This window comes from Dipodomys merriami, unplaced genomic scaffold (genome assembly GCF_024711535.1).
Source record: "Dipodomys merriami isolate MVZ:Mamm:240054 unplaced genomic scaffold, mDipMer1.0.p SCAF_114, whole genome shotgun sequence".
Classification (NCBI taxonomy): domain Eukaryota; kingdom Metazoa; phylum Chordata; class Mammalia; order Rodentia; family Heteromyidae; genus Dipodomys; species Dipodomys merriami.
In genome coordinates this window covers 1,058,206-1,085,628 of record NW_027202427.1, presented here as the reverse complement: position 1 = coordinate 1,085,628, position 27,423 = coordinate 1,058,206, and the positions used below count along the sequence as shown (strand labels likewise).

General features: G+C 48.1%; 2 protein-coding genes across 6 annotated transcripts in view; both read right to left on the bottom strand.

Annotated features, from left to right (window-relative positions):
• LOC138822707 (ubiquitin-like modifier-activating enzyme ATG7) overlaps positions 1 to 5,649 on the bottom strand; it is a 179,198-nt gene extending 173,549 nt beyond the window's left edge. The window contains exon 1 of one of the 3 annotated variants that reach the window (XM_070015571.1): positions 5,629 to 5,649. The gene's annotated coding sequence lies outside the window, so the exon portion shown is untranslated. The remainder of the gene's footprint in view (positions 1 to 5,628) is intronic. The other 2 variants (XM_070015572.1, XM_070015573.1) reach the window with 2 other exon arrangements.
• A 6,400-nt stretch (positions 5,650 to 12,049) lies between these two features.
• The window catches only part of LOC138822705 (histamine H1 receptor-like), a 62,622-nt gene continuing 47,248 nt past the window's right edge, over positions 12,050 to 27,423 (bottom strand). For all 3 annotated transcript variants that reach the window (XM_070015568.1, XM_070015569.1, XM_070015570.1), the window contains one exon: positions 12,050 to 15,543. In XM_070015568.1, coding sequence (XP_069871669.1) covers positions 14,041 to 15,501 — 1,461 coding nt within the window. In that variant the 5' untranslated portion in view covers positions 15,502 to 15,543 and the 3' untranslated portion in view covers positions 12,050 to 14,040. The remainder of the gene's footprint in view (positions 15,544 to 27,423) is intronic.

The window sequence follows — 27,423 nt, the reverse complement described above, 5'->3', positions numbered from 1 at the left end:
ACTGGGGAAGGGTGAGAGAATAAGCAGGCAGAGGAAGGGAAGGGAAGGGGCAACATCAGGAAAGTCAGAGGGGCCAAGAAGTGAGAGGATGGGGGGGGGGGGGTCTGAGACTAATGGAGAGTGCCAGTTTGCGTGAGCAGTGGAAGGAAGTGAAGGCCGAAGTGAGGGAGAAGCTCTAGCTGGGAAGAGGGCAGGCATGAGGGAGAAGAGATGGAGGACATTGAAGGAAAGGCCGATGACAGCAACAACAGATGCAACAAGGCAAAGGAGGTGGGATCCCAAAACACACAGGGACTCAGCCCCAGAGTACAGACCCCACCTCTGCGGCTGGCTGGAGCAAAGCTGACAGGGCAGAAGAGGAGGCAGAAGTGCCCTGAAAGTTGCAACATAATGAAGCAAAAGACAGGGGAGAGGCTGAGAGGAGGGACCAGAATGGCAACACAGGAACTGAGCAGGCCAAGCGCTGAGGCCACTTGGGGCACAGAGGGCCTGCTGCCAGGAAGAGGCCACACAATGTGGTGAAAACATTATATTATATTAAGTGAAGTAAGCCAGGCCCCAAGAAACATAGGTCCCATGCTTTCCCTTATTTGCAATAACTAGTATATGTCTGAGACAAGCAGAAAAGGCCAGATAAGTTGATGTTAGGTGAAATGAAACCCAAGATAAGTATTCAAATGTTTTTACTTTCATGCAATTGTTTCTAACATATTTATAAGATGATTTCTTTGTTGCTTTGTATGTCCCTGCCCCACGGTATAACCCCTGCTTTCACTGTATTTGATGTTGATATAATTTGTGGAGGGGAAGGGGAAAACAAATCGTTTAAATAGGGATACAGGTAGACCCATTGCAACAATGAGATGTACAAATCGTTATGTCGAAAAATGAACTTTACAACTTGGGGGGGGGGGATGAGAAGGGATGGGAAGGGGAAACAAAGGAGGAGGCAACAATGCTTGATAAGAAATGTACTCATGGGGCTGGGAAGGTGGCTCAGTGGTAGAGCGCTTGCCTTGCATGCCTGAGGCCCTGGGTTCGATTCCTCAGCACCACATAAGCAAAAAGAAAAAAGCCGGAAGTGGCGCTATATCCAAGTGGTAGAGTGCTAGCCTTGAGCTGAAGAGCTGAGGGACAGCGCCCAGGCCCAGAGTTCAGGCCCCATGACCGGACCCCCCCCCCAAAAAAAAAAAAGAAATGTACTCATTATCTTACCCATGTAATTGTAATCCCTCTGTATGGTATTTTCACAATTTAAAAAAAATGTGATGGTGACAAGACCACGATACATCTACAATGGCACTGCCAGGGCCCAGCATGCCTCACTCCCCAAGGAAAGACAACTTCCTCCGTGCAGCATGTGCTCACAGACTGATAGGCGACCTGGACAAAGGTGGTGTGAAAACATCCCAGAGATGACTGCTCTGGAGCTGGAGCAGGACCAAGACCCACCCAGTCAGCCCTGACACATGGACTACACATTAGGCCTCCCAACACCGAAGAAAGATGGGAAGCTAGGGAGAGGGGGAAGGAGAGAGGAAGGCCTTCAATTATTCCCTGGGTAAAGGTGGATGACAGAGGCCAACTGACTTCCAAGTAAATTTCAGAGGTCTGGAATAGCCAGACCTCTAACCCAACAATGCTCTATTACTTATCTCCACAGCAAACTCCTCTCTCCATTCTTGTCTGGATTCTTGTCTCCTCCTCTCCCTGACCCACCCAGTCAGTTCTGAGTCCAGCAAGCTCCACCTCTCCTATCTCTCAAATTCACCCACTGTCTCTACTGGCACAGCCAGAGCCTTTGTCCGGCTCTGGTCCCCTGAATCACTGCCACAATGATCAGATCCAACCGGCTGGTCCTGATCAGAGTAGTACAAATGCCACTTGATTACTAGCTTAAAAAGACAAAGCATGGGCTGGGAAGGTGGCTCAGTGGTAGAGCACTTGCCTTGCATGCATGAGGCCCTGGGTTCTATTCCTCAGCACCACATAAGCAGAAAAAAGCCAGAAGTGGCACTATAGCTCAAGTGGTAGAGCACTAGCATAGAGCTGAAGAACTGAGGGACAGTGCCCAGGCCCAGAGTTCAGGCCCCATAGTTGACCAAAAAAAAAAAAAGACAAAGCATGTCACATCATGTCTAAATTTCTTTAGTATCCTGCTTGCCAACCTGACACTTTAAAAATAATGTGAAAACTTCTTAGCCTGGCAACATTATTTGCCAGGTGACGGAGTGTTGGTTATCCTTTAGTACTACACAACAGGTACACCAGCTCATTCCATTTCTATCCCTCCATCCATTTTTATTTTGCCCCCAGTATTGGGGACGGAACCTAGGGACTTGTACATCCTAGGCAAATGCTCTACCATTGAGTTACATCTCCAGTCCTAATTTTAAGACATAAATACTTATAACTTTTCTTGGTCTCTTTCAGACAGGGTCTTGCTATAAAATCTAGGCTGGCCTCAAACTCTACATTATCCTGTCTCAGACACCAAGGGATAGGATTACAGGTGTGTGCCTCCACATCCAGGAGAAAAATCACAAATATTTTAAAAACTCATTTAATTTTCTTTTTTTTTTTGGGGGGGGGGGTCCAGTTGTGGGGCCTGAACTCTGGGCCTGGGCGCTGTCCCTCAGCTCTTCAGCTCAAGGCTAGCACTCTACCACTTGAGCCACAGCGCCACTTCCGGCTTTTATCTTTTTGCTTATGTGGTGCTGAGGAATCGAACCCAGGGCCTCAGGCATGCAAGGCAAGCGCTCTACCACTGAGCCACCTTCCCAGCCCCTCATTTAATTTTCTGTAAATCTGTATATGTATGCTTTGCAGTGCAAGGGATAAAACCCAGGGTGCCACACATGCTAGGCTCTTCCATGGAGCCACACTCATGGCACCTGACTTCCCTTTTGTACATGAAAAAAACAGAGCCTGGAAAGAAAGTGACTTGGCCAAGGTCATGAGATCAGTTCAGTGGCAAAGCGAGTTCTGGAACACGGGCATCATCTGCTCTCAACCTGCCACAGCCTACATGCCCTTCGTGACTGGCTCCCACTTACTTTTCCATCCATCTCTCAACCTGCACGTCCATTCTGAGCTCTGTTGACTCATCTGCAGACTATAATGCCATCTTCAGCCTTTGCTCATGGCATGTCCAAGCTTTCGTCACCTGGCACTCTCTCCTCATCCATTAGGATCTGGATAAAGCAGCAACTCCTCATGGACGCTTCCAGATAGCTCAAACTCAGTTACATGTACCTGAGCTCCATCTGTTTAGAAAAGTATCCTTACCCTCAAGGACAGGGATATCTGTATTCTCAGCTGGCAGTATAGTATCAGGACTCCAAGAGAGACTCAACAAATGTTTATGTGCATTCTCTCTAATGTCAAGCTGGCTGGGAACAAAAATGGGCCCCTATAATTGAATACCAGAGTCCAGCACTCAGTCCTTCAAAGGTTTTCAAAATCACACCACAGGATATTACATGACAGTTGGCCAAGAAAAATTGAAGAAGACAAGATGTTCCAGAAGGAGAAACAACAGGAGCAGTGAGCAGTAGGTGAGACGAACCTGCAAGCAGTTTAACCAAGTCTGAAGCACAAACCTGGGGGATAATGAGCCTCACAGACATAAGCACAAATGACACCTTCCTCTGAGAATTCATGCCTTCCTAGCTAGCTTTTCAAACAGCTGGCTAAAATAAACACGCTTTCCCTGTATTCCCAAGGTCATTCCCATCCTGCTCCCTGTGCCCCTTTTTGTAACACCTATCAAGACCAATAACATCTGCCACTCCTTCTCAAAATGTTCTATTTATTGATCACCACCATCACAATCAAAAGAAGGCTCCACGAAAAATGGTTCCTTCTTATCACTGGTGTCTGCAATGGCTGGTATAGAACAGGCATTTAATCTTTTATTTAGTCAGTCAACAAAAATTTAATCAGCATATACAGTAAGTCAAACACTCTTGATGTGACAACAAATAAGACAAAACTTCCTGTCACCTGGAGCCTTCTCTCTATTGATGAAATATGATTCCTCTAGGGTAAAAAAGGAGGGAAGAGGAAGCCAAACAGATTCCAAAGACGTGTAAGGCACTAAATGGAATCCCAGCTGAGATTATGAATTATAGATTAGTCCCTTCAGCTCCCAAAGACTAGGAATCGAAACTGGAAGACCAACTAGCTTAGCCAGAGGGCAGAGATATTATGGAAACTAGTAGAAAGAAAGCCAAAGAGGTGGGGCTGGGAATGTGGCTTAGTGGTAGAGTGCTTGCCTAGCATGCACGAAGCCCTAAGTTCCATTCCTCAGTACCACATACACAGAAAAAGCTGGAAGTGGTGCTGTGGCTCACGTGGTAGAGTGCTTAGCCTTGAGCAAAAATAAGCTAAGGGACAGCGTCCAGGCCCTGAGTTCAAGCCCCAGGACTGGCACAAAAAAGAAAGCCAGAGAGAGAGAGTCAGTCAGAGACAGAGACAGAGCAAAGGAGACAAAAACAGGAAGTGCCCAAATCTGCAACTACAGTCTGGTTGCAACTACACAGTTTATTTTTGCTGTTTAAAAATTACTTGAGGGCTGGGAAGGTGGCTCAGTGGTAGAGCGCTTGCCTTGCATGCCTGAGGCCCTGGGTTCGATTCCTCAGCACCACATAAGCAAAAAGATAAAAGCCGGAAGTGGCGCTGTGGCTCAAGTGGTAGAGTGCTAGCCTTGAGCTGAAGAGCTGAGGGACAGCGCCCAGGCCCAGAGTTCAGGCCCCATGACCGGACCAAAAACAAACAAACAAAAATTATCTGAGCCCGGGCCCATGGCTCACGCCTGTCATCCTAGCTACTCAGGAGGCTGAGATCTGAAGATCACGGTTAAAGCCAGCCTGGACAGGAAAGGCTGTGAGACTCTTATCTCCAATAAACCACTCAGAAAACCGGAAGTGGCGCTGTGGCTCAAGTGGTAGAGTGCTCAACTGAAGAGCTGAGGGACAGCGCCCAGGCCCAGAGTTCAAACCCCACGACCTACTCCCCAAAAAATTAGTTGGTATTTTTTCGCAAACATGTATTAGCAGCCAGATTTTCCCCCCAAAAAACAGCATGTTAGTACTGTGCTTGTAACATTCAATTCAGTAAAAAATAAACCTGACAGATAAGTATTCTTACTCCTGCATGTACCTCATCTGGCTGATTTCTAACCTTTGGACTAAACCCAGAAGCCGAGACCCTTCGCCTGGAAAAGGCCTGCGTGGCCTTCGCTAACTCCCCACGGGGCGAGCGACGCGTCGTCACCCCATTTCCCAGACGGGAAAGCGAGGCAGAGGGTGGAGAGGGGCGTCGCATCACACCGCGGGTGACGCCAGGCGGAGAATCAGGCTTCGAACCGCCCGGCCTCCGCGGGCCCGGGACGGGTCTCGAACCCGCCCGCCGGCCGTTCGCGCGGGAGCCAACGCAGGTCCGGTCAGAAGCCCCCGACTGCGGCCGGAGACTCAGCGACCGCCGCCTCGGGGCCGCCTGGAGGCGGGGAGCGCCCCGCGAGCCCCGTGACGCCCTGCCCTCCGCGGCGAGCTCGTCCCTTTTCTGCAGGCCCCCGAAGCCCACCGCGAGACCCCGCCGTCCCCATACGCGCCGCGGCTGACTTACCGCCACTCAACTTCCGGCAACCCCAGCGCCGGTCGCGACGCGCGTCCTGATGACGTATGGCCCCGCCCCCTGGAGACCAGCGCGCGCAAGCGCACCGGGGCCAGGATCCCTCCGGGAAATGCGCCCCCTAGCGCCGGATTAAAGAGGAGGAACTTGAGTGGCGGGGAAGGCGGGGCCTGGGGGTGGGCGAGACCCCCTCAGATCCGGACATGCGCACACGCTGGTCGGCCTTTTTTCTTTTGAAGTGCTTATTGTAAAGGTGGTGTACGGAGGGTTACCGTTGCGCAGAGTACACCTCTTTATGAACAGTGTCACCCCGCCCACTTCCCCCCAGTTCCCTCCCTGCTGAATTAGTTCACCCTTTGTCCCTCCATTTCTGGGCTTCCCCAAATCGGATACTTACATACGAGACAAAAAGTAGCGAAAAAAAAAACAGTCACTGAAAGGGAAAAACGGGAAAAAAAGCAAAAGAAAAAAAAATATATTTTTTAAAAAGCTGGTTTCCATTTCTTGGAGTTCGTTTCGGTAAGCCTCGTTTTATAGGGTCACATGCACATAGCTATTGAGCCTTTGTGATCCTCTCCTAAGACTATCCTCCTTTGGTGTCACTGTGTGAATCTGAGTCCTGTTTATCAGGTTCAAGTGTAATTTTTTTGTCATTTACTATCCATTGGGATTACTTGTAGATTTATAGGCACATTCTACTCTTACAAATGAGGGAAAGTACGCAACCCATTGTTTGTGTAAGCATTATGCCCACCTTTGGTCCTCAGCTCCACCCAGACCTGAGCTCCTCCCTGGCCTGGAGTTCCCGCCATACAGCTGGTACTTCCCTCTCTCCTCCCAGACTCACCTAAACTCCCATCTACCACACTTCTTACCCCCAGACCCTGCTCCCTAGATAGTGAAGGTTGCTGTGTGCTGGGGAGAGGGGGGGAGGGGGATATGGCTCCTCTAATAAACCTTGTAATCATCTTTCTCCTGTGCCTGCCTGTCTCCGTGTGGTCCCCCTGGGATGGATGTGACAGATCCTTTCACAGTTTGGATCTGGCTTACTTTGCTTAGTGTAATATTTTCACAATGGATAGCATTTTGGACTTCCCTCTCTTTTTGAATGGTCCACCTTCTTAGTTCAGAATTCATCCTCATCACTATCTTCCTGGGGCAGTAGCATCAAACATGGAAGCACGATAAAAATTCATGAAAATCTTTATCTGCAAAGACTACTGGAAGCTGACAATGAGCAGCTATTATCGCCAACGCTCCCCTCTGCAGAAGGGATGAAGCAGCCTGTTCTTACTGTTGAGTACCTACTGTATACCTGAATCACTGCACAGGTATTGAAGAAAATAAAATCTCAATGTAACCTATGAGGCTCTGATCTTGCTCTGTAGACTACCAATAATCAGAGTAGTGACTACTACTACTCTGTTTTCAAGGTTTCACAGCTCTAATTCGAAGAAAGGCCCTCCAAAGCTGGTGTTTCATTAGTTTACTTATGAAACAGAGCTAGGAAAGTTTACCTGGCTCATGGGCTACAGGGCTTTTGAGCCAGGAGCAACTGTATCTAGAAAGAATACAAACCCAGACTTAGTAAGGTGACTTAATGAGGACTAATAGGGCTGGGAGAGGGGATAGAAATTATTGCAATTTGGAGATCTCGCTGATCAACTGCAAGCATTAAGCAAGAGAATTTCTGTCTCCCTCTCTCCCTTTGGCTGCCCACCCTGCCCCCCAGCTATGTTGGTTTGGAATTCTTGGCCTCAGGCCACCCTTCTGCCTCAGCTTCTGTAGTAGCTGGGATTACAGGTGTGTACCAGCAAGCCAGGTAAGAGATTTTTCCTATCCTGGGAAAGAGTAAACAAAGATGAGAAAGAATCCAGATGAAAGGGTGGCTGTATCCAGATACTTGATCCTAGAACATTTCCTTTCCACTAGCTTGTTTTAAGGAAGTCTTCTGTATTCTTAGAATAAGTATACCTGATAGAGAGACCTTGAGCCAGGAGCGGAAGGTAACCAAAGTTCATTTTTGGCGGCCTGCATTGATCAGTGGCAAGTAGCTCAGCTCATCTTTTATGAAGCAAAGAACAGGAATTCAGAATGTGTATGTTGCACATCTAGCCTTGTGGGGGGTAAACAAAGGCAGGCACCCACAAATCTCATGAATCTTCTGTAAGCACCATGGGACCAGACATATCCTGGCAGTAAACATGTTTGGAGCACAGACTCAGAGTGCCATCCTACCTATGCTTCTATCCTACTTTGTAAATGACTGTTTATTCACCACACCTAGCTTAGGTAATTTTTGAAATGGGGGGGGTGTCTGACTTTTTTTCCCCAGTTGTGAGGCTTGAACTCGGGGCCTGGGTGCTGTCTCTGAGCTTTTTTGTTTTGTTTTTTGTCTATTGTGGGGCTTGAACTCTGGGCTTGGGCGCTGTCCCTGCGCTCTTCAGCTCAAGGCGAGCACTCTACCACTTGAGCCACAGCACCACTTCTGGTTTTCTAGTGGTTTACTGGAGATAAGTGTTTCACGGACTTTCCTTCCTGGGCTGGCTTTGAACCCTGATCCTCAAATCTCAGCCTCCTGAGTAGTTAGGATTACAGGCGTGAGCCACAGGTGTCTATTTTGTTGTTGTTTTTGTCAGTCACGGGGCTTAAACTCTGGGCCTGGACGCTCTCCCTCAGCTCTTCAGCTCAAGGCTAGAGTTCTACCACTTGAGCCACTTCTGATTTTCTAGTGGTTAATTGGAGATAAGAGTCTCATGGACTTTCCTGCCCAGGTTGGCTTTGAACTATGATACTCTCAGAGCTCAGGCTCCTGAGTAGCTAGGATTATAGGTGTGAGTCACTGGCTCCTGACAAGTATCCAATATAAAATACTTGTTAAACTTAAGATTTCAGCTCCTACAAGATATGTCTGTTGCCCATATCTATGCTTTACTGTACTGAGCAGAAATGAGCCCAGGTTGAAGATGGTTCTTTGTAAGTGTGTTTCCCTTGCTGGGTTTTAGCTACTGTAATAAACATTCTGGAGGGTTTTTTGTGCAGCTTTCAATGACTAGCGCTTCTGTGGGAACTGTTAGTTCTTGCCATGCTTTTCACCAGTCCCTCCAAAGCTGACCGGAGTTGAAGTGAACTCAGAATGGTTCTTTTTTTTTGAGGGGGGGGGTCTGGTCGTGGGGCTTGAACTCTAGGCCTGGGCACTGTCCCTCAGCTCTTCAGCTCAAGGCTAGAGCTCTAACACTTGAGCCACAGCGCCACTTCCGGCTTTTTTCTTTTTGCTTATGTGGTGCTGAGGAATCAAACCCAGGGCCTCAGGCATGCAAGGCAAGCACTCTACCACTGAGCCACCTTCCCAGCCCCTCAGAATGATTCTTTACTTCAACCTTTATTTTTTTCTCCCACCAGTGCTGCAGGTTGAACTCAGGGCCTCACATTTGCTTGTCTTGTGTTCTTCCACTTGAGCCATGCATCCAGCCTAGCTTTTTGCTGGTAATTTTGGAGATGGAATCTCATAGAATTTTCTTCTTGGGCTAGCCTTGAGCCCCAATCCTCCAGATACCAACCTCCTGAGTAGCTAGGACCAAAGGCACGAGGCTCTGGTGACCAGCAAGTTCTGGACTTTGGAACTGATGTTCCTAGTGATGAGATCAGGAAGAGCTCACAGAGGGCAGCAGCAGTATTCAAGCAGGAATTTCCTCGAATTCCTACTGAAATCCCTGACTTGGGTCCAGCCAAGGGCACCCAGAGATTGCTGGATTCTATAAAACACCTCAAAATGTGGTTTGAATTTTGTCCCTTCCCAAAGTGATGTTGCAATGTTACTGCCAGGGCTTAGAGTACCTCAGTGGTTCAGCCTGTGTTTAGCATACACATTACCCTGGGTTCCATTACACACACACACACACACACACACACACACAGATGGACATGGCACTGTGGAGGGGGGCTGATTTTCACTCCATCTTCAGAGAAGCATCTTAGGGCATTTCTTATCTATGAAGAGCTCAGGGTGGAATTCTTCTGAAGAGCAGGACACAACTTTGTGTGTGCTGACAAACACACACTGTATGAAACAAATAGAGAATGTGCTGGAAGCATGCACTGACTGACAGGCTATCTTGGGATTGGGTCTCTAATGCTTACTCATTTGTCCCCCCCCCCAAGAATGTGTTTTCAAGAGTGATTTGAAGCTGAGTATGTAATCCACTGGTAGAGTGCTTGTATAGCTTGAGCAAGGCCTGTGCTGGAAAACCTTATGCCACAAAATAACAATTAAAAGGATAGCTGTGTGTTTTAAGTATGTGAAATATATTCATTAATGTTTTGTTTTTGGTGTTTTTTGCCAGTCCTGGGGCTTGAACTCAGGGCCTAAGCACTGTCCCTGAGCCTCTTGGGCTCTCCACTTGAGCCACAGTGCCACTTCCAGCTTTTTCTAAGTAGTTTATTGGAGATAAGTCTTCCAGGGCTGGGAAGGTGGCTCAGTGGTAGAGTGCTTGCCTAGCATGCATGAAACCCTGGGTTCAATTCTTCAGTACCACGTACACAGAAAAAGTTGGAAGTGGCACTGTGGCTCAAGTGGTCGAGTTCTAGCCTTGAACAAAAGCAGCTCAGGGCCAGTGCCCAGGCCCTGAGTTCAAGCCCCAGGACTGGCACACCAGTCTAGGCTGGCTTCACCATGATCCTCAGATCTCAGCCTCTTGAATAGCTAGGATTTTAGGCGTGTGCCACCAGCACCCAGCTGATAGGTTTAATGAAGAATACGCTCTTCAATGTGGTTTTTCTTGAGTGCATTAATTATGCCATCCAGTCTGCTTCCTGTTCCCCTGCTTCTCCTTTCCTGTGCTTCAGTTCCTCCCATGTCCCCCAGGGCCTCCATCTCAGCCTCTTAGCCTCCATATCACCTTAGTCTCCCCATTGCTCTGTCTCTCCCGCAAATCCTGCCTCTCCCTTTTCTTCCCCAGTGTCCCCCATCTCTTCCCTTTGCCCATGCTCTGTCTCTTCCTCTCCCTCCTTACTCTTGCTAGATGGCCAGGGAGGCTGGCTTTGCACACAATCCTCCCATTTCAGTCTCTCAAATGCCATGCTTACAAATATATACCACCACACCCGGGTTCAGCCTTATACTTTCACCCCTTTATTCTTCCTCTCAGCTACCCCATCTCTATCTTTCTGTCTGTCTGTTCCTCAGGTCTTCCCTATAGTAACAGTGAGCTAGGGCAAAGACAATTTCTAGAACTTCATAATTGTAGCAATCAATTTTTAGAACTTCACAATTATAGGAATCAACTTCTAGAAGTCACAAATATGGGAGTCAACTTCTAGAAGTCACAATTGCAGAAGTCAATTTCTAGAACTTCACAATTGTAGGAAACTAGTTTCAAAAGCTTGTTGGCTGCAAATAAGTTTCAAAACAATCTCCCAAATAGGTGTGTGTGTGTGTGTGTGTGTGTGTGTGTATGTGTGTGTGTGTGTGTGTGTGTGTGTGTGTGTGTATGAGATTTAAACTCAGGACCTTGTGCTTGTTTGGCTTGCTTCCTTGGCTGGCCCTCTACTACAGGAGCTATGCTTGTAGCTCAACTCTTTGCTGATTATTTTAGAGATGGAATCTCATAGACTTTATTTTGCCCGGGCTGGCTTTGAATTATAATTCTCCAGATATCAGTCTCCCAAGTAGCTATCTATGATTGCAGGCTTGAGTCACCAACACCCAGCTAATTCCCAAACTATTATGTTAAAGGCATTAAGAGGTGCAAACATCCTCTCACTATGGTGTTTAGAAGTTAGAGCCTTTGGAAAGTGGCTGGGATTAGCTAAAGCCTTTAGGGTAGAGCTTCCATGATTGAGCATTGATGGTTTTACTAGGAGGGAGAGAATAGATAAGGATACACAGACACACCGGCACATGCTCATACCTGTAATCTTAGCTATTCAGAAGGCTGAGTTCTGAAGATTGTGGTTCAAAGCCAGCCTGGGTGGGAAAGTCCATGAGACTTTCTCCAATTAATAACCAAAAATCTGGAGGTGGAGTTGTGGCTTAAGTGGTAGAGTGCTAGCCTAGAGCAAAAAGTTCAGGGACAAGCCCTGAATTCATGCTCCAGGAGGGCCTCTCTCTCTCTCTTCTTCTCTCTGTCTCTCTCTCTCTCACACACTCACACACACACACACACACACACACACACTTACTTCAGTCATTTAGATGGTTGGAAGAGAGGGTGCTAGAGCAGAAAAGAACCTCTGCTCCTACCCTCTCTGTGCTTTGGCTTGCCCATTTGTGAAAAACAAGGAAATCTCATTCGCTAAGAGGGTAAAGCAGCTCACGAGCAGGCATGTGGAACCCTCACCCTGTGTTCTGAAAGTTTATATGACAACTGTGTGTGATCCAGACACGATTCTGACACTCTGTATTTTTACCCCAAACACAGGTCCCTTAGACCCAAAGCCAAAGCCCATATCATTTCTCTGCGTTGGGTGCCTGCGCTGTCCCTTGCTGTGCAGAGACGCATAGCCACTGTCTGTGTAGAAGGCGCGTTCTGAGCCATCCTCCATCCTGTGCCGAGGTCGTGTGGGGCAGCTCTCCTCCTACAGGTCTCTCTTGCAGCTTCTAGAAATTGTTTCTAAATGGAAACAGTCCAGCAGAAGCTTCTGGAACCAGAAACAAAGTCCCTTGCCCCCCCCTCCCCAGTTTTGTGCAACATGATCTTTCCAGATGCAGAGCAGTCATAATCATAACGAAGCTTTTAGAAAATGCTGTTCAATTATGGGGGGTGAGGGAGTGCGTGTGCGCGTGTGCACGTTAATACTGAGGCCTACACCCAGGGCCTTGCAGTCTCACTTGGTCACCTGACCCCCCTCCATTCAAGGCTGGTGCTCTACTGCTTGAGCCACATCTCCATTTACAGCTTTTTGCTGGCTAACTGGAGATCAGAGTCTCTTAGATTTGTCTGCTCAACCTCACTTCAAACTGTGATCATCAGAACCCAGCCTCTTAAGTAGGATACCATCGAAGACATTTACAAATGCCACTCTGCAAGCAAAGAGAAACTCTCCACAGAGTATCATCTGGAACATTTGTGTATTTTGATACATTTTCCCAGTCCAAGAAACTCAGAAAGGTAGAAATAAACCACGTAACAGTATCCTTCCAAACACTCTATTCTAGATATGCAAAAAATGTGTCTCATTGCAACCTAAGGACAGGAACGAAGACACAGAAGACCAGATGCACAGGACTGCCACGTGCTACATACATGAAGGTGTAGCAGTAAGGTCTTTTCTTTTTTTTAGTATTAAGCTTTAAAGTTTTAAAAACATCACCACAAGATTGACATAGATAGCAAAGGAAGCTGAGCTTTCCCAGGACTATAAAAACAGTGACCTTCTGACTCCCAGATAAGGGTCACCTCTGTCACCAGATGTGTTTCCTGTTCCTCCTTTCATGTATTACTTAGGGAATTGTTACCACTTGAGAATACTCTCAGAGAGAGAGAGAGAGAGAGAGAGAGAGAGAGAGAGAGAGAGAGAGAGAGAGAGAGAGAGAGAGTGTGTGTGTGTGTGTGTGTGTTCATAACGGGAAGCAGGTTCACCTTTGGGATAGAACATGATCCAGGAAGCTGGAAGCCACCGTGTTTTCATTCTAGAACAAGGAATCTGCCGTCCTGTTTTGGTGGCACTGGACACCCTTGAGATATCATGCTCCAGCCCTAAGCAATATGGTGGCTTTCTTGCTTCTCTTCTTTTGTTTGCTTTGATTTCAATGTGCAACCATTCCATTCCATCCTCTTTTTTTTTCCTTCCGTTTTGAAGGTTGCTTCATCATCAGGTCTTTAAGAGCTTAAAGAATTCAGTTATAGAGGAGGATGGATATACAGATGGGGTGATTTCTAATCAACTTCAAGACATGCATGAATGAGAGAATAAGGCAGAAGTTCCAAGGTGGGTCAAAGGTTCCAAAGAGGTGATCTGAGAAGGGCAGCCACCTGCAGCCCTCTCCAGGTGAACCCAGAAAGGGGGCAGCAGCCGCGTGCATGTCTCTGTACCAATCACACAACTCCACTGAAGGAAGGCCGACAGCTGTCCAATTCACCCACAGAACTCTACTGTGTGTCTTCTCTGCTCCCAATTTACTCATCCGAAAGCAAGTTTGAGGCTCTCACATTCCCGGAGGGGCAGGAGAGCTCCATCCAGGTCTCCACGGGCACATTCTCTGCTTTGTACTCCAAGTACCATCCTGGCTGATGCTGCCACCTGCTGCTCTTCCCCCGCAGTGCTTGCTAAGATCTTCCCTATGACCCACCCGAGGCTGTACTTCCACTCCAGGGTGCCCAGGGGCCTGGCCACACCCAGGCTCCATTCCTGTCTTCTTCTTCGACATCTTACACATCAGTTTGTTGCATCTGCCTGGCATTTCCCTTAGGAGCGAATGTGCAGAATTTTCTTAAATGCCTTCTTGAAGTTCTCATTGCACAGGGGGTAGATGAGGGGGTTCAGGGTGGAGTTGATGTAGCCCAGCCAGATGGTGAACATGTGCACGTGCTCGTTGCAGCAGCTCTTGCAGAAGGCGATGACCATGAAGAAGATGAAGTAGGGAATCCAGCAGAGAATGAAGGCCGCCATGATAAAGCCCAATTGTTTGGCCGCCTTCCGCTCCCGGTTCAAGTGCAACCCAGACATATACTGTCTGGAATGGGAGCGGAGCCTCTTCCAAGTGAATTTGATGTAATCCAGGCCGGTGCTGGACCCACTCCTCGATTTGCTTCTGCCGGACGCTAGCTCCGTGCTGGTATCTGAGTCTGTGGTCCGAGAGAAGGACTGTCTGTCAGCCAATGTACAGTCTTCTGACAGGGCGCTGACTTTGCCCATGTGCAGACTCTGTGCCTCTGTCTTAAGCTGGTTCTGGCTCTGGTCACTGGTATCACAGGCCCTGCCGCCTCCCTCGGCCACGGCTGGCATGTGCTCCGTGTCCAGCGGGAAGCAGTGGACTTCGGCAGCTTCTCCCTCCTCCTCCTGGCTCAAGCTAATGGGGGAGTTCAACTCCTTGGAGTCTGGGGACTTCAAGACAGTTCCACAGGTGGTATCTTGGGACGGCCTTTTCAGAATCCCCCAGGGAGACTCCTTCCCAGGTTTCTTGGAGCTGACCCCGGCATCCTCTGACTTCAGCTTAATTTGCACAAAGGATGGAAGGGATCCGTTGACGAGCTCACGGTGCTGGCAATGTTGCCGGACGGCCTTGTAGATCTTGGAGTAGAACCAGAGCATGAGCAAGGTGGGCAGGTAGAAGTTGATGATGGCGGTCATGATCTTGAACCAAGTGACATCATAGAAGTCTGTCTCGCACTTGTTTTTGTGGCGCTCTGGGATCTGGGCCATGAAATGATGCCAGCCCAGGATGGGAATAACCCAGAGGAAGGAGAGAAACCAGGCCCCCAAGATGGTGGCCAGTGCTCGGGTCTTGGTACGGTACCTCAGGTACCTGAGTGGCTGCTGGACTGAGCGGTAGCGGTCGATGCACAAGATGAAGACACTGAAAATGGATGCTGTGCTGGCCACGTAGTCCATGGAGAGCCAAAACAGGCAGAGGGGGCGGCCCAGGGACCACCTGGGCATGAGGAGGTAGAGGATGTTCACGGGCATGACGATGGCGCCCACGATCAGGTCTGCCACCGAGAGGCTGATGATGTACAGGTTCCCCACGGTGTGCAGCTTCCGCTCGCGCCGGACGGCATACAGCACCAGCAGGTTGAGGCCCACAGTGACCAGGGAGATGCTGCTCAGGACCACCACCAGGGGCATCCACTGGGGGCTGGCCATAGCGGTCCTGTTCCCCTCACACATCTTGTCTTCTAGGACATGGGAGGTGTTGTCAGGGGTCATCAGCACAGGGAAGGGGGGCAGTGTCCAGCTATGGCTCCCTCCCTAAAAGAGAAGATACAAGCAAGGGTTGAGGGACACAGATCTGGTGATGAGAAGCCCTTGGCAGGTAGCACCACATTTATCAAACAGAAGTATATGCCGGGGCGGGGGCATAGAGATAGGGGGGCAGGAGATACAACCCATCAGTCACACCTGGAACTCTTCTTCTTCATTCACTCTTTCTATGTTATTTTAAGTCCTGAGACTTAAACTCAGGGCTGGAGCAGTGACATTTAGATTTTTGGTGTTTTGTTTTTGTTTTTGCCTCAGGCTCTAGGCACTGCCCCTGAGCCTCTCTGTGCTCCCAGGTGAGCACTCTACCACTAAGCCACATTCCCAGCACTGATCTTTAGCTTTTTTGCCCAAGGCTGATGCTCTACCACTTGAGTCACAGCTCCATTTCTGGCTTTCCTGCTGGTAAATTGAGATATGAGTCTCATGGACTTTCCTACCCAGGATGGCTTTGAACTGCAATCCTCAGATCTCAGCCTCCTGAGAGGCTAGGATTACAGGTGTGAGCCACCAATGCCTGGCTCACTCATTCAATGTTCACTCATGCATTCAGTGACTCTTGCTGAATTCCTGACATTGTTTTGTGGAGGGTAGATTATTAGATAACAAACCCTTGCCCTCACAGAGCTTACACTCAATCTAGTGACAGAGTTGGGCCAAAATAAAGGAAGTAAACAATTTCTGTCTTCTGGGAAGGTGGGCTCCTTCTTAGTTGGCTGAAGCTGTATGTAGAATTCAGTTCTGATTAGCCAGCCACTGGTCTAGAAGCAGCCAGAGACAGAACTGTGACCAAGGAGCCGGGCGCTGGTGGCTCACGCCTGTAATCCTAGCTACTCAGGAGGCTGAGATCTGAGGATTGCGGTTCAAAACCAGCCCGGGCAGGAAAGACCGTGAGACTCCTATCTCCAATAAATCACCAGAAAACCGGAAGTGGCGCTGTAGCTCAAGTGGTAGAGTAGAGCGCTCGCCTTGAGCTGAAGAGCAGAGGGACAGCGCCCAGGCCCAGAGTTCAAGCCCCACGGCTGACCAAAAAAAAAAAAAGAACTGTGACCAAGGAAGTACAGATGGGGCCCAAGCAAAGTTCTTCCTCTCTGACAAAGGGAAACAAACAAGAAAAAGTATCCTCTCCCACTTGCTTCTCTCTTTCTGAAAGGAAATGAGTGATATTTGGAGCTGGACCATCATTTTGGGGCAATGAAGGAAATGCCAAGTAAACAGTGAGCGCTGACTCATACATAGCCCCGTTACAACCGAGCTGATAAGCCAGTTTGGGAACCTTCTTCCTTCAGACTTGCTAAGTAAGGAGGCTTAAGCCATTCCTCACCAATACGGGGAGGTGACAACAGCATACCTGAGGCACTCAAACCACAAAGTGAACACAGTGTATCCCCAGGAAGGAAGGTGCTTGGGCTGGGAAGGTAGCTCAGGAATAGAGTGTACGCTTAGCATGACAAGGCCCTGGAGTCTCCAACCCTGCACACAAAGTATTAATTTGTATAGTCTGGGTAGTAGGAAAATGGTATTCACACTGAAATGCTCCTACTTTTCTGGGACCCGGTTGTGGGGCCTGAACTCTGGCCTGGGCGCTGTCCCTCAGCTCTTCAGCTCAAGGCTAGCGCTCAACTACTTGTGAGCCACATTGCCACTTCCGGCTTTTTTTCCCCCCTGATTATGTGGTGCTGAGGAATCGAACTCAGGGCCTCATGCATGCAAGGCAAGCGCTCTACCGCTGAGCCACCTTCCCAGCCCATGCTCCTACTTTTCTAATGGGGAAATTTCATAATAAAATGCTAGGGCAAGCGAACACAGTATAACTCAACTCTTCCATCTTGTAACTGTAATTCTTTTTTCCATGTGCTTCTTCCTAGTATTTAGACATGACATTCTGTGTGAAGATAAAAGCAAAAGATCAGGGGCTAGGGCAGACCTGAGTGAGTAGTGCGCATTTAGCACGTGCCATCCATGCCCATGCGCCAAAACAACACAAAGTGAACCAACAAGCACTTGTTAGAGAACCAAACAGGGCTTGGGGTGTGCATTTGTCTAGGGTTTCTATCCTCAGCACACACATGCATACACAGAAAAGAATGAATGAATGAATCAACAAATACATGAAACAAGATGTGCTGAGTATCTCAGCTCTGAGAAGCCATTCCTTTTCAGCTAGCTGATGGCTGCGCTCTGGGAGGAAGCTCAGACCTTGGAGAATTCTTTTACTTTTTGTCAGTCGTGGGGCCTGAACTCTGGGCCTGGGCGCTGTCTCTCAGCTCTTCAGCTCAAGGCGAGCACTCTACCACTTGAGCCACAGCGCCACTTCTGGCTTTCTGGTAGTTCACTGGAGATAAGAGTCTCATGGATTTTCTGCCTGGGATGGCTTTGACCCACGATCCTCGGCTCTCAGCCTCCTGAGTAGCTGGGATTGCAGGTGTGAGCCACCGGCTCCTGGCTCTGGAGAACTGTTAGAAGGCAGCTGCAGAGTGCACCCACTGCCTGCACATGTCTCGCACAGGGCCTGAGGATCCCGAGCCTTTTCCAGAGAAGAGATAAAATCCAAGGGAGCACTGAGTTAAGTTGGCCACACAGAGGTGGTGGGAGGAGCAGCGCTGGCCTGGAAAACGCTGGTTCCTAGGAAGGAGAGGCCACAGGGTCCAGCCTGAGGAATGTGAGTGCTTCCCAGGACACACCCACACCCACACCCACCCACACCTCTCTTGGCAGACAGGCAGGGGCAGGGAGAGGACATCATGGGTCCCACTCATTACCTCACTGGTGGGAAGATGAAAAGACAGAAGTCCCACTTTCTGGGATCAAACCCCAAGCTCTGCCTGTGTCAGATGGGTATCTACCCTTGAAATGCCCGCAGCCACAGCATGAAAAATATCTATGGGATTAATCATTTCACAGGTGGGAACCACTGGCTTCTGCCTGTAACTCTATTCAGAAGGCCAAGATCTGAAGATGATGGTTCAAATTGTCCTGAATAGACAAATATCGACTTTTCCCTAGAAAATTCAATGTTAACATTTTCTTTTATGGGAACTCAAATACAAATAAAGATATATGCATGGCCAGGCACCAGTGGCTCACTCCTGTCATCCTAGCTACTCAGGAGGCTGAGATCTGAGAATCATGTTTCAAAGCCAGCCCAGGCAGGAAAGTCCGTGAGACTCTTATCTCCAATAAACCACTAGAAAACTAGAAGTGGCACTGTGGCTCAAGTGGTAGAATGCTCAACTTGAGCTGAAGAATGCAGGGAGAGCACCCAAGCCCAGAGTTCAAGCCCCACGACCGACAAAAAAAGAAAAAAAGAAAGAAAGATATATGCATGAAGATACCCACTGCCGCATTATTTACGACAAATAAGTATCTGGCAGGTGCTATCTGTGGGCTATTGTTTGGGTGTGTCCCGCAAGGGTTTACATGGTAGAAGTTTGGTGATCAGTGTGGCGATGTCAGAGATGAGACTTTTAAAAGTTGGAGCACAGTGGCTGAATTCAGCCTGTGATCCCTGCTGCTCGGGAGGCTGAGATCCGAGACGTAGGATGGGAATCACAGTCCAAGGCTGCTCCATTCACGAGACTCCATCTCACTCAATGGCTGGGCAGACGGGCAGGTGCCTATCACCCTCGGCACCATGAAGAAGTACAAGTAGTAGGACGGCAGCCCAGGGGAAAAAAAAATAAGACCTTATTCTAAAATAACTAAAGCAGAAAGGATTAGAGGCATGGCTAAAGTGGTAAAGGACCAACCTAGCAGGTACAAGGCCCTGAGTTCAAAATTCAGTATCTCTGAAAAATAAACAAAAATGGCGGGGGCCAGTGAAAGGTCTTTAGCTCACTGCAGGAGCTGCTTTGGAGGGATTGAGGCTGCTGCTGTAGCACCCCAGCAGTCTTGAAAGACAAAGCTGTTGCAGAGGGCCAGCCAGGATCAGCCAAAGCTTGGCTTTCTGTCTTGACATGTGGCCTTTGCTTCTTACACATGTTCTCGGCACGGTTCCGTCCACTGATGAGACTGCCCATGCAAAACCACAGGCTACATACATCTGTGCTGCATACAGCTGGGCATTTCATTATAGTCATGGAGAATGGATTAGGACAATGGGGGTAAGCTACAAAAAGACTAACACACAGCCACTCAAAACCACATCTATAGTGCAGTAGCAATGGCATGGGATAATGTTTATAATGAAGTTGAATTTACAAAAGAGATTTCCTGTGCAGGATGGCGCCAGCTCTGATGGCTCCCAGGCCTCACTGCAGAGGTAATTCTGCTGCATTAACAGTAGTTTTCTCTGGGTAGTGGTACTTACTATCTTCTGTATTTCTTACGATTTCAACAATGAGTATCTTGGTTTGACAATAGGAAAAATTAGAACTAACCAACTATGTTCATTCTTTTCTTTTCTGGTAGCATGGAGTTTGAACTCTGGATCTTGTGCTTGCTCAGAAGGGACTTTACCATTTGAGCCATATACCCATTTTTAAAAAAATGATATTTTCCCCCTTTGGTGGTATTGAGGCTTCAATTCAGGACCTCGCTTTTGGCAAGCAACTCTACCACCTGAGACTGAGACATATTATCTTTTCATTTTAAGTTATTTTTCAGATATGTCTCATGGTTTTTGCACAGACTAGTCTTGGGCTGTGTTTTCCTACCTGTTTCCCTGGTAGCTAGGATGACAGGCGTATACCACTTTATTTGATGACATGGAATCCTGTGAACCTTTGGTCTAGGCTGCCCTTGAATCACAATCTTTTTGATGTCTGCCTCCCAAGTATATGGGATTATAGGTGTGAGTCATCACACCCAGCTTTGAGACACATTTCTTCATTTAAAAAATCATTAAAAATAAAGAACCTATTTCCCACATGTTTAGCAACTCTGTGAGGGTTTGGGACGTCTTTCTTGATTCCTTCCAAACCTCCTCACCACTACTCCCCATTCCAGGCTGCTCTACCCTTCGTTCATTTGCATGATGGTTATTTCAGCCAAGTAAGAACATTAATTTCTTTGCTCTAATTCCAAGAAAAAGGTGTCCTGCACAAGGGTGTGCCAAGGACTGCATATTCTCATCAAACATGAGCAAAGCATCATTTCCATAAAGCCCCACGGATCCAGGGCCACCGCCTGTGTGCACAGAGCAAACAGTAAAATGTCAGCTGATAGAGGGACCAGGGACTGCTCAAGAGTCTGGCAACACACGGCGACGACTCAGCCCCTGGGACATATGCAGCAGGCAGTGAGTGACCTTGAGCCCAGGCAGCTCCTACTCCCTGCCCCTGCTTCTGGGGATGCAGTTCTCATGCAAATGTTTACAGAGCCTGGGAAGAAACACTAAGGGGACCCAGGACCCAGGGGGAGCAGTGTGAGGGGGTGGGACCCGACAGCCTGCAGAGGACAGGCGGTACTGGCCTAGAGTACCTATTTTTATTTATGTATTTTTGTATTTATTTATTGTTATTAATATTTTTGTCAGTTGTGGGGCTTGAACTCAGAGCCTGGGCATTTCCCTGAGTTCTTTTGCTCAAGGCTAGTACTCTACCACTTTGAGCCACAGGGCCACTTCCAGTTTCTGAGCGGTTAACTGGAGATAAGAGACTCATGGGACTTTTCTGCTCAGGCTGGCTTCGAACTGCCATCCTCAGACCTCAGCCTTCTGAGTGTTAGGTCTGACTAGGAGAAGATCCCCCGCCCCCGCCCCCTTCCTCTTTGTGAAAGACAGCACGTAGCCTGGCCAAAATTCACTAGCCTAAAACCGGTAATCACCAAATGACTCTCAATCACCTGACTGTGAGTCAGTGAAAGGTTCTGAGGCAACTTCCTCATTTAATGTAGCTACATCTCCTTTTGCCTTACCTAATATAACTGTATCCAACCACCAAGTCAGGCTGCCACACCCTGCCCTAGGGTATAGCAATTTGGTTCTCCAAATAAACTCTCTTCAGCCTGAACTGCATGGTGGTCTCTTTTTACCAACCCTTACACTGAGTAGCTGGGATTATAGGCATGAGCCACCAGTGCCCGCCTGTGTTTAAAACAGCCTAAGAGGGCTGGGAAGGTGGCTCAGTGGTAGAGCGCTTGCCTTGCATGCATGAGGCCCTGGGTTCGATTCCTTAGCACCACATAAGCAAAAAGAAAAAAAAGCCGGGAAGTGGTGCTGTAGCTCAAGTGGTAGAGTGCTAGCCTTGAGCTGAAGAGCTGAGGGACAGCGTCCAAGCCCAGAGTTCAGGCCCCACGACTGGACCCCCCCCCAAAAAATAAAAATAAATAAAACAGCCTAAGAGCTGAGTTTTTACACAAATGTGGTTTTTCCATGCTGTCAATCTTCTTCAACACTGCACAGGGAAAGCAAGACAAAGTTGGAGGAGATGATCTGTGAAGCCCTGGCTGGAAATGGGAACATGGAAACAGTACAGGGGGAAAGGGGGCGGGGGGGGGGGCGGGGAAGATGCGCCCTGCTCCTGACTCCTCCTTTTCTAGGAACTTTCCGCCCCACCTAGGGGGTGGGGCTTGACAGCCAAACTTGTTCACTCCGGCTAGGCACACAGGATTAGACCTGAGGCTGCTATTGCTTGGCCTTGAATGGAGCACTTAGCCCAGTTCTCTCTTCAGAAAACCAGAATGGGGCTGCACTGGGTAGGCCAGCCATCCCAGGGGACCTTGGGGAGACAGCCACAGGCAGGAGAAGGTGGTTTATGAGGAGGTTGATCAGAGGGCCATTTTCCCACAGGAGAGGGAGTAATCCGGCACCTGTCCCCATCCAGGTGGAACCTTGTAACTCTGGGGCTAGAGGTGGGAGGTACTCCGCATGCACAGATAGGTCTGGGCAGAGGGTGGGAATGCCGACCAATCCCAGGAGAGTTCTGGGCAGAGGGTGGGAATGCCGACCAATCCCAGGAGAGTTCTGGGACAGGGAGGAGTTCAGGTGGGGGGGGCATTCCACTGATAAATCTGGGGGCTCTAAGCTGCTCCCATGAGTGGAGTGGGAGGGGCTGAGGACCTGTTAAGGAGGAAGGGAATGCTAACACACTGCCAGTTTCATGAGCTGAACTGCGGAGAAAATGAGATCTGTAGCTATGGCAGAGGTGTGACACCCTGCTTGTCCCCAGGCCTACCCAAGCCCAGGAAGGAGCAGAGAGAGACAGAGGAAGTGGCAGGCAAAATGCAATGTTGTGCTGGAACAATCATATGTGTCCACTGAAAAGTTTGTCCGCAAATGTGCATAACTGACACACTTAAACATCCCGCAGGCTACTTATATACAAGGAGGTGTCTGTTAACAGCAGGGATGGAGTACTGACACACGCTGTCACACAGAGGGACGGTGACACCGGCTAAACAGAAAAGGCAACCCATTGTCCAATTGTTTCTAGAAATGTCCCGGGCTGGGACAAATCAAAATCAACAACACACAGAAGAGGCAAATGTATAGAGAAGGAAAGTAGATTCCTGAATGTCAGGCAAAGTATAAAATCAACAGATCTTTGGGGGAAGAATGGCAATGTTCTAAGATTGGGTTCTGTGAAGTCAGTAATAATAACGGCACGGGACTTATTGACTGTCTACTCCCAACATCACCCCTGTAGTGCCAAGCTAGAGTTTCGAGTCTTAGCTCCAGAAAGGGAAGCTGCTGGACGGCTCTTTATCTCTTACTAGCAACCCAGAGAAGGGCCGCAAGCTCAGTTTCAGTTCAGTTCTGTTAGATACAGCTGATTCCAGCCTTCAACACTAAGGAAAAGAAAGCACAGCCTTATATTGCAATATATTCAGGACTTTTGCAAAGCATCATCAGGACAGAGAGCTCTCTGCTCTCTTTAATCCTCACAGGGCTAATAGCCTTATGAAACTTGGAATCACTGGGCACTGGTGACTCACGCCTATCATCCTGGCTACTCAGGAGGCTGAGATCTGAGGATCACGTCTCAAAATCAGCCTGGGCAGGATTCCTATCTTCAATGAAAAGCGGACGTGGCGCTGTGGATCAAAGTGGCAGAGTGCCAGCCTTGAGCTGAAGAACACATGGACAGCACCCAAGCCCAGAGTTCAAGCCCCATGACCGAACTAAATAAATAAATACATATATAAATAAATAGGGACTCACACCTCTTTCCATTTTGCAGATGGAGAAACTGAGGCTCATAAGGAGCTCACAGGGCTTGGGGCCTTGCACTCATAGGCTTGATACTTTGTACCTGTAGGACTTAGTACTTTGTACTCATAGCCTTGGCACTTTGCACTCATAGGGCTTGCATTGAGACTGAAGAATAGGCTGGGTACAACTTAGTGGCAGGTGTTTGCCTAGCACCTATGAAGCCCTGGGTTCACCCTCAGTACTCCTGCCCACAAAGCAACATTGTAGAGTGAGTTTCATTTAAAGGCTCCCTACCTTGTAGCATCCTAATGACCTTCACATCCTCCCCTTCCTTGGAAGAGAAGGGAACATAAATGCTTAAAATAAAATTCTATGAAGTGGCAGTACATACCTCTGCACTAACAAGGACAGAATGAGCACAAGACCAGGCCCAGCACACACACAAGTATCATCTCAGAACAAGATGAATAGTGTTTTCATTTTGTTCCAATCCCTGCAGAGTAAGCCTCGAGAAAGGCTCCTTCAAAGACCAAAGTTATCCAGGACGTTCTCTGCTTGAAGAAAAAAATGATTATGAAATTGAAGTCAATAAAAGATCTGGGAAAAGAGAAAAGAGGCAGATATAGCTTTTACAAGAGAGCACACCAGGAGACCAGAAGCTTCAATACCTCCCTCCCGGCTGCGTAGTTCCCACACCACCCTGGCGCCCCCTGCTGGCACAACCCTCCCTTGTGGGGGTGGGGGGGAACACAATAGGGGTGCAGGGGAGGTTGCTGGTGGTTCTATTAGGAAATTACTCACTCTATCACTCACCCATTCACCCATTCTTTCCCCTCTTGCCAATTCATTCATTATTCATTCACAAAAATCTTTACTGAAGGACATTCCTGCCAGATATGGATACTATGAGACTGGAAAGACAAACACAGTTCTTGCTTTCATGGATGGAGTGCAGTTCTCAACCCTGGCTTCTCAAAGAGCTTTTGGCATGCAGAGAGCTCTGGTGATGGAGTAGAGACACATTTTCCTATTCTCCTGCTAACTACAACTAAGTGCCTGTACACCAGCACTTGGGAGGCTGAGGCAGGAGGGCCACCTGAACATAGGAACTTGAAGCAGATGGCAAGGATCTCTCCTTCTGGTGTCGGAAAAACCCAGTGGTCCTGGGATCCAGAACTTCACTCCACAGGAAGCAGCTCCCTTCCCCCAAATCTACTTCCTCTGCCCCAGGGTCAGAGGGGACCACACAGAAAAGGACGCTGAAATGCGATCTGGGGCTCCTAACATCATACATAAAAGGGCCACATTCCATCAGAAATCACTTGGTATATCCAAAATAAGATTGTAAACAGAATTAAAAATAAAAACCAACACACTAGTGATAAGATACTAGAGATGGTGGAATAATTCCATAATGTCAAAGTGTACACTTGAAATAAATTAAAAACTCATTATTGTCTATTGTTTTCTAAAACAACAGAGGAAACTAAGAAGAACCATGATTTATAAACATGCGAACCTATCTCAAAAATAACTAAAGCAGGAAAAGGGCTGCAGACACATCTCAAGTGGTGGAGCACCTGTCTAACATGCACAAAGCCCTGACTTCAATCTGCATACCCCCTTCAACATAAGCCTCAATAAGCAGGCTCAAAAGCAGGATGGAAGAAGTAGAGTGAACTGGAAAATAAAAAAGAAATGACCCCATCTGAACATGCAGAGGGGAAACAGATTAAGTTAAAAGATTATAAATTGATTGGTGTCAGCGGCCCACGCCTGTAATACTAGCTACTCAGGAAGCTGAGATCTGAGGATCTCGATTTGAAACCAACCTGGGCAGAAAAGTCTCAAGTCTCATCTCCAATTTACCAGCAAAAAGCTGGGAGTGGAGATGTGGCTCAAGTGGTAGAGCTCCAGCCTTGAGTTTAAAAAGTGGAACAAAAGCTCAAGGCCCTGAGTTCAAGCCCCAGTATACACACACACACACACACACACACACACACACACACACCTAGAGGTCTCCTATAAGACTAATACAAAGATTTCACATTCACATACTCATAATCCTAGAAGGTGACAAGAAAGAGGATGAAGGAAAAAGTGGACTTAAAAAATGTTTGAAAATGTCCTAAATTTGCCAAGAACTTGGAATCTAGAACTGGGTGAAGTTCAGGCAGCACAAACTGCCCCCAGTCCACACCAAGACACATACTAATTAACTACTGAAAATAACAATGGCAAGAACAACCTGAAAACAGCCTGAGACAAACACAGCCTCCCCAGAAGGACAATGGCAGTGGTTCTTCATTGGGAAATGGAGGCAAGCAGGAGCAGAATGTAGGCAAGGCCCAGAGAACACAATAACCAGCCCACACATTCCTACTCGGTGACAACATTCTTTTTTTTTGTCAGTCGTGGGGCCTGAACTCTGGGCCTGGGCGCTGTCCCTCAGCTCTTCAGCTCAAGGCTAGCGCTCTACCACTTGAGCCACAGCATCACTTCCAGCTTTTTTTTTGCTTATGTGGTGCAGAGGAATCGAACCGAGGGCCTCATGCAAGCGAGGCAAGCGCTCTACCACTGAGCCACCTTCCCAGCCCTCGGTGACAACATTCTTAAGGAATGAAGGCAAACTCATAATTCTCATGTGAAGAACTGTGCAAGATTTTATCCTGAAAACTACCATGAATGATGAAGGACACGGAGACACAGATAACACAGTGAGACGGCACTCATAGACCGGAAGGCTACACAGGGTAAGCACACCAGCTCTCCAAACTAAGGGACAGGTGTGACATAATCACCATCAAAATCTGGGATGTCAGGCTGGGAAGGTGGCTCAGTGGTAGAGCGCTTGCCTTGCATGCCTGAGGCCCTGGGTTCAATTCCTCAGCACCACATAAGCAAAAAGAAAAAAGCCGGAAGTGGCGCTATGGCTCAAGTGGTAGAGCGCTAGCCTTGAGCTGAAGAGCTGAGGGACAGCGCCCAGGCCCAGAGTTCAAGCACCATGACCGACAAAAACAAAAAACCACTGGCTGACTTGCATGAGTCTATTTATTGGCTCTCTGTTCTAATGCTTCATGAGTTGCCTTAACAGCCTCAGAATTGTGATTTCTGATGCTTTCTAATCAGCTGACTCCTCCCATTTCCTTTTTTTCCCTTTTGTTTTCAACATATTTTTGCTATTATCATTAATTTTACCTTTCCATATAAAAAGTTGAGTGGTCTCAGTACTTTACTGCCCGGGCTGGCTGTGAACTGAGATCCTCAGATCTCAGCCTCTTGAGTATTTACAGGTGTGAGCCACCGACGCCCAGCGCATCTGCCTATTTTAAGTTTCCTGCTATTACTGGAATCACAGGTGTACACCACCATGTCCGGCTTCCCCTTCCACGGAGATGGACTCTTGTGGCCTTTCCTGCCAGGCTGGCCTGGCACGGTGACTTCCCAATCTCAACCTCCCTTAGAACTTAGGATAACAGGTGCTGCCACTGTGTCCAACTATGGGTTAAGATGGGGTCTCTTAAACTTTTCTGTCCAGGCTGGGCTCAAATCGAGACTCCTTCCTCAGCCTCAGTTTTGACAAAGGTGCACAATCAAGTTAATGAAGGACAGAAGCCCTTTGCACCACATAGTATCAGAGCTGACGGGCAACCTACAGTCAAGAAGCCCAAGGCTTAACCCAAATCTCATATTTTACCTTAAAAAGTTATCTCAAAAAAGGTCTTAAATTTGTATAAAACTTTTTTTTTTTGGGGGGGGGGTCTGGTCGTGGGGCCTGA